This window comes from Perca fluviatilis, chromosome 2 (genome assembly GCF_010015445.1).
Source record: "Perca fluviatilis chromosome 2, GENO_Pfluv_1.0, whole genome shotgun sequence".
NCBI lineage: Eukaryota > Metazoa > Chordata > Actinopteri > Perciformes > Percidae > Perca > Perca fluviatilis.
The window spans coordinates 40,773,907-40,787,293 of NC_053113.1; the positions used below are offsets into that span (position 1 = coordinate 40,773,907).

Sequence of the window (13,387 nt, forward strand, 5' to 3'; positions counted from 1 at the left end):
AGTGCCCAGGAGGTAAACTAGCACCTCTCCAGCTATCAGTCCACCGCCATACTTGAACCAGCGACTCTGTGTTTGTAACTTTGTTTCCTTGTAAGATATTGAAGCAGAATATTGCCAAATAAGATTGGGCCGCAGACAGTTACTGATTTCCGTCCACAACTAGACTTGGTTTAAACTTGGAGATGTTTGAATCAGTGGGACATTAGCACATATACATGTTGATAACATTACATGTTTTTAGAAGTGCCAATTTCCAACATGTCACGTCTGTTTTTGTTATTGTAAATACAGTTTTGATTTTTGCTTTAAAGTTCCTGCCCATGTTACACTTGTCGGTCTGTCAGATCACCCCGCAGCTTGAATCTACACAATCCTTTTGTTACAAGTGTTATGTAAAGTAAATAACTAGCACAAACTGTGCCAACATTAACGTAGCGGTTAACGGTAAATGGATGGAATCTATTTGTTTGCGAGCAAAAAGTAGTTCATTCATTGGGTGAATATCATGCCTTGTAGAGTTGGATTTTACGTTCAGCCCTAGTTTCACTGACCTTGCTTTAGCCTTTTGTTATGGACGCTGTAGTTCTAGTGCAGCAGATTAATGGCATATTTCAAGAGAATCGTTCAAATTGGTATACAAGCATGACATTTGGCACAGATACTCTCCAAGAGTCGCTCTTTGGGAAAAAGGCGTTTGCCACCCAAAAATTCAATATGGTGGCCATTTTTTCAAGATGGCTGCTATTTCTGTCAAATGCTCATTATGTCAATTGTTCAAACAGTGATGTAGGCATAACATTTTGTGAAAATACTCTCTTAAGAATGTCTTTTTGGATTTTTCAAGATGGCCGCCATTTCTCTTGAATCCTTACATACATTTTTCAAATGGTGATGCTATTATCAAATTTGGTACAAATATTCTTCAACGAACATTCTCATGGAAAAAGGTGTGTGCCACTCAAAAATTCAAGATGGCGACCATTTTCAAGATGGCCACCATTTCTGTCAGAGCTCAATTTAATGTGTTAAGGAAGGTTTTGTTTAATAGAGTGAACGTTTACACAACCAGGGCACACTGGTGACTTCACTGCTGTGGAACTCAGCATGGCGTTCAGTGTCAGCTGATCTAGTTTTACTTACACTGTAGTTCTTGACTAGTAGTAATAGTATAGCTAAGTTTAGTGTCCCAAATGCTGTCTTACAGCCCCTCATCAATTAGCTAGTAATAGATGTAGTTAGATAGCCGCACCTGAATTGACAGGTTGTGCCAGCGCGGGAGAGCCGAGCCAAGGGTAAGCGGGGCAATACATGACCTGTTCATGTATGATTACCTGGAAGGTGTAAATGGCACGGGATGAATGATCGGGCTAGGTGTAGGTGACCCGAACCTAGTTGTATCCCATACCTGAATGTGTATTATGTCTATGATTGAGGTGGTAAAAGGATAACCCCTTGGCTTGATTAATATTTGACGGCCATCTTTAAAAATGGCGGCCATCTTTACATGCTTGATGTCCTTTTAGAGAGAATTTGTATCAAATTTTATGCTTGGATCATTGTTTGAATAATTGATATAATAAGCATTGAATAGCAATTATATAATAATAATAATAATAATTATTATTATTATTATTAATAATATTCGGTGGCCATCTTGAAAAATAGCCGCCATATTGAATTTTTGAGTGGCCAACGCCTTTTTCCAAAATAGTGGCCCTTAGAGAGTATATGTGCCAAAATTCATGCTTGTATACCAAAGTGAACAATTCTTTTATTAATCTGCTGCACTATTCCAGTAAAACTCATGTGAGGCTTCATCTATGCAAATGAAACCGCAAGTACTTAACATGTTTGTCCTTGACACTGTCTGTTTTATGTACACATTTTCATGCTGCACTATTTTAAAACTTTTTTTTGAGGGAGGATTTTCTAGTACTGCTAAGTTCTAATTGTGTTTACAGGCTGCTCAGCATGTGCTGTCTTCATATTTGTTTCGGTTTGTATAGTTTGTGCTGTAAATAAATAATGCTGGAAGTTAAAGCCACAGAGTTTTGTCTTTGATTTTTATTAAAAAAAATTTAAATAGATGAGGTGCACACATCCCAGCAGCATGTGACACAGATGCGTTGCCTGACACAGCTAAGTGTGTTTATAAGGCTGCAAGTAAAGGTTATTTCCACTGTCGATTAATCTGTTGATTATTTTCTCAATTATTGGTTTAGTTGTTTGGGCTGTAAAATGACATGACTCATTTCATAGTGGACACTAATCGATTAATCTTTGCAGCTGTAGTGTTATGGGTGTTTTCCCTGTTTTTTTTTTTTTTTCACTGTTTCAAATGTGTACATGTTTTATTTATTTATAAATAATGACAAAGTGAAGAGATACATTTTGATGTGGGGGGGGGGGGGTTGTAAGAAGTAATTGCAATGAAAACTCTTTCATTGTTAAAAAAGATGATTAAGTAGGCCATGTATTTGTATTATGTGGGTTTAATATAAATAAGAATAGAATAATTATACAAAAAGCTCCTATCTAAAGGTCAACCCTTACTCAATTCATGTTTTTGTGTAGTCACTTTGTCGTGTACACGGTGTGATGATACTGTAGGTTTCTGTGTGTAGCTCTAAATATTTGATGAAGAGAAAAAAAAAATTGATGACTTCACCTGCAGGGGGCGACTGGAGCCCATGTTTGCATGGGCGTTGAGTCTCCTCTCCTCCTTTCCTTCCCTCGTCTCCTCTCCTCCGTGTTTCCCAGCGAAGCTGCAGACTCTCACCTCTCCTCTCCCCTCCTCTCCTCTCTCCTCTCCTCTCTCCTCTCCTCTCCCCTCTGTTTCCCAGCGAAGCTGAAGACTCCCTTCCTTCCTCACGGCTACATTTGGATGTGTCCCTCCTGCCTCTTCTTGTCTTCAGTGCCGAGCTCTTCTCCCGCGGATTAGCGGAATCTGAACGGTAAGGTCTACCTTTTCCCGCCGGGGGACGGGACGGTCCTCTGCCTCTCTCTCTTCCTCTCGATCTCCCATCAGCGCCACTGATCGTTAGATGTATAGACACGTTACTGCTGCGTCTGCTGGAGAGACTGCGGAGCATCCTGTTGGTGCTGGTCTGTGTGTTAACGTTCATATTTTCAAGTCATTGTCAAAGTGTTTTCCAGGCGTGCAAATTCTAATAGCTGTTGGATACAGTCGAGATATAAAAAAGATAACATCGCTAATAGGTTGACTCACCTGTGTGTGTGTGTGTGTGTGTGTGTGTGTGTGTGTGCCTGTGTGTGTGTGTGTGTGTATGTGTGTGTGAGAGCGATATGTTCTTTTGCGTCTAGAGTATCATGTCTTTTTTCCAGTGTATGTCCTTAAAAGCAACAAAGCCTCCCCTCTCCTTCCTGTTTGGGGATCATGTGTGTGTGTCTGTGTGTGTGTGTCTGTCTGTCTGTGTGTGTGTGTGTGTGTGTGTGTGTGTGTGTGTGTGTGTGTGTGTGGATGCACTTTATATTTAGAAGCTGTGAAATGAGGAACCAGGCAGCAACGAGCTGAATGAATGAACATCAGTAACAGTGAAGAGACAGATGTCTGTCGGTGAGTTATCCAAAAGGCCTGATCCTTGTTGCATTATGTAAGGTGTGACAGACAGTGAAGCACTGAGCACCACAGAGGCATCGATCGGTGATTATACTAATTTAAGGTGTTGATGTTACATATTGCTGCATGTTATTTTTTTTCGGCACGTGTTGCTTCTTCACCTTTCACCTGTAGGTAGGGTGTTGTTGAAATGATCGATTCTCCAGTTAAAACCGACTTTTGTTTGAGTGATCGGATATTGATTAATACAATCCAGAAATCAATCTTTTAATATATGCCTTTTTCAAGTGAAAATGATTTGAAACAAACCTGTTGTTGTTGTAATGTAAACGTTAACCTGGTGCATCATTACAAAATATTTTAGGGTTGCTTCTTCCTTGTACAATTTACAGCATACGTTCTTGGAGAATCTGTTTTATATCCAAGCCAGATTGGCGTTGTAACTGAAACGTCCCTTATCTGATTGTATCGATTTTGTAAAATGATTGCCGATACCCAGCCATACCTGTAGGCCTTAGAGGCACACACTTTAGTTTCAATGTGCTAAAGTCACAACAACAGAAGATCTTATTTGACCTTTGCTTGGCTACACAAAGAAAGTCAGGGCTGCTGAAGCATTAAAAAGGGAGGGAGACTGGCGCCTCCATGTTCATGCATCCTCAATATTTCATGAGCATTCCAGATTAGACATCAAGTGAAGCTTGGTGGACACATGGAGACCTTGATCTGTGCTCTGCTCCTATATATATATATATATATATATATATATATATATATATATACGCCTGCTGAAAGTGACCGAGCTTCTGTTTCACGGAGAAAACCTGGTGGTCTGAGCGCACACTCGCACAAGCCCCGTCGCGCAAGGATGCACAGATTTCATAAGAGGCCCTGATGAATGTGAAGGTCTCGCCCGCCATGCTGCATCCAGTATCAGGAGGCAGGTGGCGGCGGGGTGGGATGCTGAACACTGGGGGGGGATGGGGGAACATGCTCAGGGAAGCATGTTGTTGGTACGAGCGTACGTTTCCTCAGTCTCCATCATGGTGTCACCGCAGGAACTTTATCAGCTGGTGCAGCCGTGAGCCGGAAACAACCAGGAAATGTACCCGTCATTCTTTCTTTAGTGGTGCCTTTTTATAGTCAGTTCAATTTTTAATTTGTTCAGTAAAAGAATGTTGGTAATGATTTCCTTTCATTTGTTTTAAATTGGACAAGCAATGTGTTATTGTATTGTGGCAGAATACTGAAAGCAGCAGAAAGGCAGAACTGAGTAAACTTCAGTCTCTGTTTATCATTATCGCGATATTCAACAGCGTTATTGCATATTTTCCTCATATCATTCAGCCCCATACCATTATGTGCTGTGGGAGTGGAAATGGCAAAAGGGGGGAGGGGGTAAAAGAAGTGATGAAGAATATCACCTAGCACCTCTAACACCATGACTGAGCATTTGCCCCCGTTTGTGGAGCAGAGCTGCAGAGTAAATGGACAGATTGATTTGAGACATGAACACAGATTACAAATTAGTTTTGTACCTTTCTTTCGGTCCTAATTCTCTCCTAATTTTTGATGCGTGATGAGTTTGTTTCTCACTTTAGTGCATAAAACTGATACTTATGTGATATACTGTAGCCTATTGAACATTACAAAGACGGATAGTGCATTTAATACATATAGAGTGATCAGAAGTCAGATTAGATTTTAGAGCAGTATGTGCTGTGGGAGTGGAAATAGCAAAGGGGTGGTAAAGGAAGTGAAGAGAATATCAGTGGATCAGAGTACTTGCGCTGCACTTTTTCAGTCAGCGAGACTAGCAGCATCCCGCTCTTTCCTGCCCGGCGGACAGCTCTCCAGAGAATTGGGAAGAGAACAAGGTTGAAATGAATTAAAAAGTTATTTTAGTTCATTATCTCTGTACTGCATGGGAGGCTGTGAAGCAGAACATTATGAAATCCACAGTATGAAATACTTGACTCACAAAAGTAGGGCAGGTAGGGTAAAATAGGATTCCTTAAAGTCAGCTAGGGTCTATTTTGTGATTCTGAGAGATGTTGATGTTAGAAATTAGCATTAGATTAACTTCCATTTGTTTGTTTTTGTCATTTGACAAGTTATTTAGATTTAGCGGTGCCAGATATGTGGACGATCTGTCCCCAAGTTGTTTACTGTATCCTTGATATTTCTTATCTTCCATTGTCTTGAAGTATGAGCGTCATATGCCATTCAGTACTGTTGTTACTGCGGTGTACGCTTGTCTGCACTGCAATGATTTGGAGTTGTAAATCAATTTAAGGGATGGAGAAGTATCATGGCTGCCCGCAGCAGAAACAATCCTGTTACCAGATTGCAGCTTCTCTCTTCAAACAAGACTTCATTTATCCAATTTGTCATCTCTTGACAGGCAGCGTACTACAGGCAAGAATCTTAACCGACGCTTCATCGGTTGTTTGGTTACCCAGAGGGAGTTAGTGGCGTTATGTGGTAACCGCACAGTGCTGTGGGAGACCTGGTAGGGAGGCAGGGGAGAGGCAGGTGTAAGGGGATCTGCAGTGCAGGTGCTGAGACAGCATTTAGTGTGGTGTGTTAGCCTGCACTTTAAACAACACACTGCTGTCTTTGGGCCCTCTTTGCATTTCAAAACACAGCATGTGGTTTGTAACCGATAGTATTCCCCCCCCCCTCCCCCCTTGTTCTGAGCATGCAGCAAACTAATATGACACGAGAGATTTATTTTCATAAGAAGGGAAATGAGATGCTATCTCCTGCTGTGCAAGTGGATTTGTTAGGGCATAATGTGGGAGCAAAGATGATGAGTCTAACAAGGACTAATAAAACAAAGAGAATCCACCAGTTTAGCTCTGCTTTCGCCAGTGTTTGGTGTTTTAAGCCCCCAACGTCGTCTTCCAGGCAGCGCTGCATGGAAGGCACTAGGGTTAGGGTTAGGTGCCTTGAAGTCCGCAGTGGGGGCTTAAAACACCATGGAGCGCTTTCGCCCCAAGCTGTTTGAACAGGTATTTGTTTTGCACTTTCTATTTTCAGCCCTAATGACATCCCTTTTTAGGCTACTACTGCATACCTGAAATAACATATCTTTTATTTCCTTTTAGTTTTTGTGACTTGAAATAAGTAGGTAGGCACAGATTTTGGGGGTCTCTAAATTATAGAGTGCGGTCTAGACCTACTCTATCTGCAGAGTGTCCCAAGATAACTTCTGTTATGATTTGTCACTATAAATAAAATTGAATTGACCACGTAAGCATAAAAAATTTGAATATTTTTTGTTAGTTTTTAATTTAATTTTCAATTGTTAAAAGTGAATGTAGTTGAACTTGACAACCAGAGCTGAATAATAGCAAAGATTTGACGAGATGGGAACGTAATGTGCAGGTGCTTTTGAGCGTCTGGTAAAGATCTCGCTCTACTGGTTACGAGGCCACTCAGGAAATAGGTCAATTGCAGACATCATTCATTATGTGCCTTTGGCTAAAGACATGAAGGGAAACCGGAGAAATGGAGCTGATCACTGGATTTTTCCAATGTATACTATAGTCCTAATCAGAGACCTTAAATATCAGAACAAGTGAACACACCTGCTGCTAATAATCTATAGCAATTATTTCTATGTTTTTAAGATTATTTTTTTGGCATTTTAGGCCTTTATTTTTAAAGGACAGCCGAAGAGGGGAAAGAGAGGGGGACTGACATGCAGCAAAGGGCCATGGGTTGGAGTTGAACCGCTAGCGTCGAGGAGTAAACCTTTATATATGGGCGTGCGCTCTAACAGGTGATCTTCCCATACCCCCATAGCAATTATTAAATACAGCTCTTATAATCAGAAGTGAGACCATGTGCTCCAAAACATTAAATTCATTTTGACAGTCTTGAACTTGATAAATTCCCCTATCATGATCTTAGCAGGGAAGTCAGTCCCACATGGTGCAGACAAATATATTTTCCACACTTATAAGTTCCACATCAGTATCACTTTGTGTTTAACAAGTCCCTCATGACTTCTAGTGTCTACAGATTACTCGCTATCATACTTAATAGTAAGCGCATTCTGTGTTGTAGGTACAGGCAGTAAGGCCTCACAAGGAGAACTCCAAAAACCACCAGCAGCATCAGAGTTCAGAGACGGCCTGTCACACACATGCTTACATGTAAACACCATAAATGTGAAGCCATTCGTTGCTAATGTAGTAGCAACTTAACCGCCTCCTGATTGCCCCACAGCGCAGCATGCTGTCATTATGCCACAACCACACAGCTCCTCTGCAAGAATATCATAAAGATGCTTCTTTTCATCTCAAACAATGACATGTTGTTGTGTCATTGTCAGCTGTTTACTTCATGTTCTGGGTTTGGTAACATTTGATGTATTTGCAGCAGTGAAGGGAACAGTAAGCAATGACTCAGAGGGAACATGCTTGGGATCATACAGTAGACAATGACAATGACAGTTGCAGAATGTAAATGACCTTTTTGACAATCTCAAACTACACTGCAAGGCTGATGGTTAAGCAGAAGCATAAGACATATAGGGCCCTATCTAGCACTTGGTGCGGCGTAAAGCCTGACGCAAGTGTCTTTGCTATTTTAAGACCATCCATTGACAAAAAATCCTGGTCTAAAGTCAATAGCGCAGCATTTCATTGTTATTTTAACAGTGCATCAGTAAAATGCACCTAGGCTTATACACAGCGTGCGCACACTATGCCTGTAACGCACACAGGGAAGCGCAACAGCACGCAAACAAAAGATTATAAATAAAAATATTACGGTGCAAATCCTCCATCATAATAGCAATGTGCCAAGGTAAAAACACGCCTGGCATTTAAAGGGAATGGGAGATGACCCTCTGATTGGTTTATTGCATGTTACGCCCAAAACACACCTATGACTTAATGAAGACACTAAGTACAACCCTTTTCAACCATGCGCCCGGCGCACAGACTCTTTTTTTTTCTGCCGTCAAACTAACAAAAGTGGATTTGGACACGCCCTTAAAGGTCCTATGACATGCTGGTTTTTGAATGCTTTTATATAGACCTTAGTGGTCCCCTAATACTGTATCTGACGTCTCTTTTATATAGACCTTAGTGGTCCCCTAATACTGTATCTGAAGTCTCTTTTATATAGACCTTAGTGGTCCCCTAATACTGTATCTGAAGTCTCTTTTATATAGACCTTAGTGGTCCCCTAATACTGTATCTGAAGTCTCTTTTATATAGACCTTAGTGGTCCCCTAATACTGTATCTGAAGTCTCTTTTATATAGACCTTAGTGGTCCTCTAATACTGTATCTGAAGTCTCTTTTATATAGACCTTAGTGGTCCCCTAATACTGTATCTGAAGTCTCTTTCCAAATATTCAGCTTTGGTGCAGAATTCCAGCCACTAGAGCCAGTCCCACAATGAGCTTTCCTTAGTATGTGCCATTTCTGTGTCTGTAGCTTTAAATGCTATTGAGGAGGAGAGAGGAGGGGGGGGCAAGGTGGAGGGTGGGGGTGTGGCCTTGACCAACTGCCATTTTGCTTGTTTGCACTCCATGATGTCTCTCTCTTTCTCAATGGCGGGCAAAGCAGAGAAAGGGGAGGTAATCTTGCTCCTTATGACCTCATAAGGAGCAGATTCCAGATCGGCCCATCTGAGCTTTCATTTTCTCAAAGACAGAGCAGGATACCCAGGGCTCGGTTTACACCTATCACCATTTCTAGCCACTGGGGGACCATAGGCAGGCTGGGGGAACTCATATTAATGTTAAAAAATTAACAAGTGAAATTTTCATGCCATGGGACCTTTAACGTACCTGCGCCATGCGCTTCACGCTGTGTGCTTAGATCGTTAAAATAGTGCCCGCAATCTGTTAGTCAGAGACACAGGTAGAGACATTAGTGTCCACAAACAAATCAACACACAGCACTTGACTGATTGTATCTGTGAAAAGCACTCTGCAAAAGTGATATTCATATTGTTGGCTATAAAACAAAGACTTTTCTAGGCAGTGCCTGAAATAGGCCAGAACTGAACAGCACTTCTGATTTTTGTCCACGTAAGTACCTTTGCTTCTAATTGGGTGGTGATGGCGCAGTAGATTCGACATTCGCCTTTGGTGTGGGAGATCTGGGTTCAATTCCCCTGGCGATACATCAACCAATGTGTCCCTGAGCAAGACACTTAACCCCTAGTTGCTCCAGAGGCATCCAGCCTTTGACATATATAGCAATTGTAAGTCGCCTTGGATAAAAGCGTCAGCTAAATGACATGTAATAATGCAATTGTTATTAACAGTATATTAAAGGGATGATGTTTATAATAAAACAGGTTATAAATCATGATTTATTGGGTGAAACCAATCAATTGTAAAACCAGACATTGAACACCCCCCTATAGGCTGAATTGAGTGATCCTTTTTTTTTCATAACCACATTTTCAGACGCTGCGATGAGTCAGCTGTGAGATTGGTAGTCGAATCAGGCTCCTTAGATTGAATCATCCAATAGTCCACTATTTGGGGTCACCCCTACAAGATATACTTATGAATATTTATGAATATATCCAAGACCATGCGATGATAATGTCATGGGGTACTGGCCCCTTCCTTGGTCCAATTCATTTCTGCTGTGGCTGAGGAGCGGCACCATGTCGTGATCCTCTTATTTCTTCTGCAACCGCTGAATTAGGGTACTGGCACTTTTTTTTTTTGGACCAATCCAGGCACTGTTTATAGGAAAGATCAAATTCTTATGCTCATCCATTGTTTTCCTATACAAGCCAATTTAGTAGATAATTAGCCAAAGATAATTAGTTAAATGTAGTTACTTCTAGAAGAATGAATGCAGTTATAATTGTCAGAATGTAAGTGGTCTCCTGTCTGTCTGTTCTCCTTTCTGGTTCTCTTGATAAATAATGTTTTGTATGATATTCTCCTGGTATGACCTTTCAGCCATAACCATAACAAGCCACTAGTAAGGTTCTAGTATGGGGTTTTGCAATCCTACATTCATGGTTTGCTACTGAGACCGGATCAGACAGAATCCCATTCTGTCACACAGATCTGAGAACACGTGTTACATTAGGTGTTCACAGTGTTTACTCCAGAGTATATTATTTTACTAGTTAAGTATAGAATTCAGTTACATTGCATGAAATACACTTCAGAGGAAGCGGGAAGCAATTGAGACTTTTTTCAACAGAAGAAGATATTAATGGTTCTGTGTCTTCTACAGGGGTGCTGCCAAAAAATCTGGGGCCCCTGACAATAGTTCATTGAGGGCTCTGAATCTTTTAGAACAGCTTACACCCGTTCAATACTTTTGTGTCTGACAGCTCAAATTTTTTTGTTATTGTAATTTGTTATCTTTTGTTTTTATACAGGACAAGGACCCAAGATGTCATGAGGATCCATCTTCCAAATTAGATATGATATTAGACTTTCTGATTACTGGAATGAAATGTGAAAATCCAATCTAGGCTCCTGCTGTGCCACTAAGACTCTTTGATGGGTAGACAGACCTTTTTCGTAATGGCTGATTGATTTTGGAAGTGCTCTCGAGGGCTCTATAAGAGCGGTTTCCAAAATGAGCGAGCGAGGAGAGCATTTCGGTGAGAGGGAGTTAGGGAACAACAACCAGCAGGTTGGCGTGCTGGCTGAAGGGGATGCCAACGCCAATGATATCCGGACAGAGGATGACGGCACGGCTGGTGACACTGGCACGCTTTCTGGCCTGACGACTGAAACAGCACAGCAGGACAAAGTCATCATCTGGGGTACGGACTCCCAGTGTGACGACCCTGAGCTGGCCGAGTTTGAGATGCTGGAGTGTCAGGAGTTGGAGGCCTACCTGGTTGAGGATGGAGAGGACTTTGTCGGGCTTACAGACCAGAAAGAGCTTCAACAAAAGCCTTCACCACGCTGCAAAGCCAGAGTAGAACAGGTGACAGATAATCAGAGCAGGGAAGAGAGAAAGTCCAGTGAGCAGGAATCCAGTGCCTCTCGTGTCTCTGAGAGCAGGGAGGCGTCCAGGACTGAGTTAAGCTCAGAAAACGATGTTTTTGTGTCCTGTCTGTCCACCATTTCAAGCATGGACACTGCTATGGACACTGCTGGCAGGAGCCAGACAACAGACTCCTGGCACATTGCCTCTGGTCCTTACTCAACCATCTCAGAAGACGTGACTCTGGTTTCCCAGACTGGCAAGGCCTCTGAAAGAGCTGATCACCCTCCCCTCTCCCCTGGGAAAAGCACAATACACAGGAAAGATGTGGACATGAATTTGAATTCAACAGCTCACTCAGAGGATGCGGCATCACAGGCACAAGTGCGCAACGGAGTTATTCCGTGTAAGGATGTCATTGATGAGCACAGAAAGAACAATAACCAGAGAAATAAAGCAGGCGATAGCGTCCCAGAGGGAGACTGTGATCAAAGGAGAAGTGTAGAGCACAAGGGTTTACCCAATACAAAAACATCACATGAAGAAAGCACTAAAATGGATAAAAGCACACAAGCTGATGAGGCCCCTGACATGAACCCACCCACAACAGGTACAAAAGGGACTCAGTCATCAATTGAAACCAAAGCCATAAAGAAACGAGGATCATTTGATAACTCGTTGAAAAATCAAAACTCTTTTGACAAGAGTTTTAAAAAGCAGCCATCGTTTGAGAATACTTTCAAGAAGCAACCATCGTTTGAGAATACTTTCAAGAAGCAGCCTTCGTTTGAGAATACTTTCAAGAAGCAGCTCTCCTTTGATAACACCTCCAAAAAGCAGGGCTCTTTTGAGAACCCAGTCACCTCCGGCTCTTCAAGTCTGGAGAGAAGGAAGCCATGGGGAAGCCCCAGTCGGCCAGCAACTCCCACCTCCCCGAAAACAACTTCCTGTTCCCCCAAGAGACGACCGCCTGGTTCTCCAGCCAAGGTCCAGAGCGGCAGGGCACTGAGCTTGGAGCGCAGCGATTCCCCTCAGAGAGCATTAAGTCAAACAGTCAAACCACCGGGTAAGACAGGTTTGAGCAGTTGCATCCCCAAACCTGTCACGTGTCAGCAGAAAGAGCCTGAACCCAGGAGGTCTTCTCCTCCCCAGAAGCCTAAAAATGTCAGACCAAAAATCATCACCTATGTTCGAAAGAATCCCCAAGCAAAACCCCAAGGGACAGATGCCCAGCTGGAAGCCTCTACACTCCCAGTAAGACTATCTTCTTACTCCAGCCCACCAGCTCATAAAGATCCAAAGGTTGGTCCTCAACCTAAATCCACGCCGGTGCTATGTTCCTCCAACCTGCTGTTTGACAAATATCGACAGGAGATGCAGAAGGCGGGGTACTATCCTCCAGCCATGGCTGGGACTGGGGCGAAACCTCCAAGCAGCACCATCCCTCAAAGGCTGAGTGGAAAGTCGGGCAGTTTTCATGAGGATATGCCTGAGAAATATTTCCAAGAGGTGAGAAATGGACTTTTGATTTGATACACGTAAATGACATAACTGCATTTATTAGTGGTTGAAGCAAAAAACAAAAAGGTACAGTAACATGCAATTGACAAAATATCCGAGCAAAGCAACAGTTTTAACCGCTTAGTGGAAGAAGGAAAAATTCAATTTCACCGATGAAATCCCAAACTATGAAGTATTAACATTGAGTTGTTTCATAAAAGTGAACATATGAAATTGTTCTGACCTCCTAAATGTAAAGACACAAGGCCTGTGTGCAGTCTATTAGCATCTAAGCTAACAGTAATGCCAACGATAAATGTCACAGTTACTAAATGCAGAAGAAGCCTTCTTGTAGGGGGTTAAGAGGC

The 13,387-nt window shown here is 42.1% G+C and overlaps 1 protein-coding gene across 2 annotated transcripts in view; it reads left to right on the top strand.

The window, feature by feature from the left end:
* Positions 1 to 2,766: 2,766 nt before the first annotated feature.
* mtus2b (microtubule associated tumor suppressor candidate 2b) overlaps positions 2,767 to 13,387 on the top strand; it is a 42,168-nt gene continuing 31,547 nt past the window's right edge. For both annotated transcript variants that reach the window (XM_039786912.1, XM_039786922.1), the window contains exons 1-2: positions 2,767 to 2,954; positions 10,960 to 13,028. In XM_039786912.1, the coding sequence (XP_039642846.1) occupies positions 11,163 to 13,028 (1,866 nt within the window). In that variant the 5' untranslated portion in view covers positions 2,767 to 2,954; positions 10,960 to 11,162. The remainder of the gene's footprint in view (positions 2,955 to 10,959; positions 13,029 to 13,387) is intronic.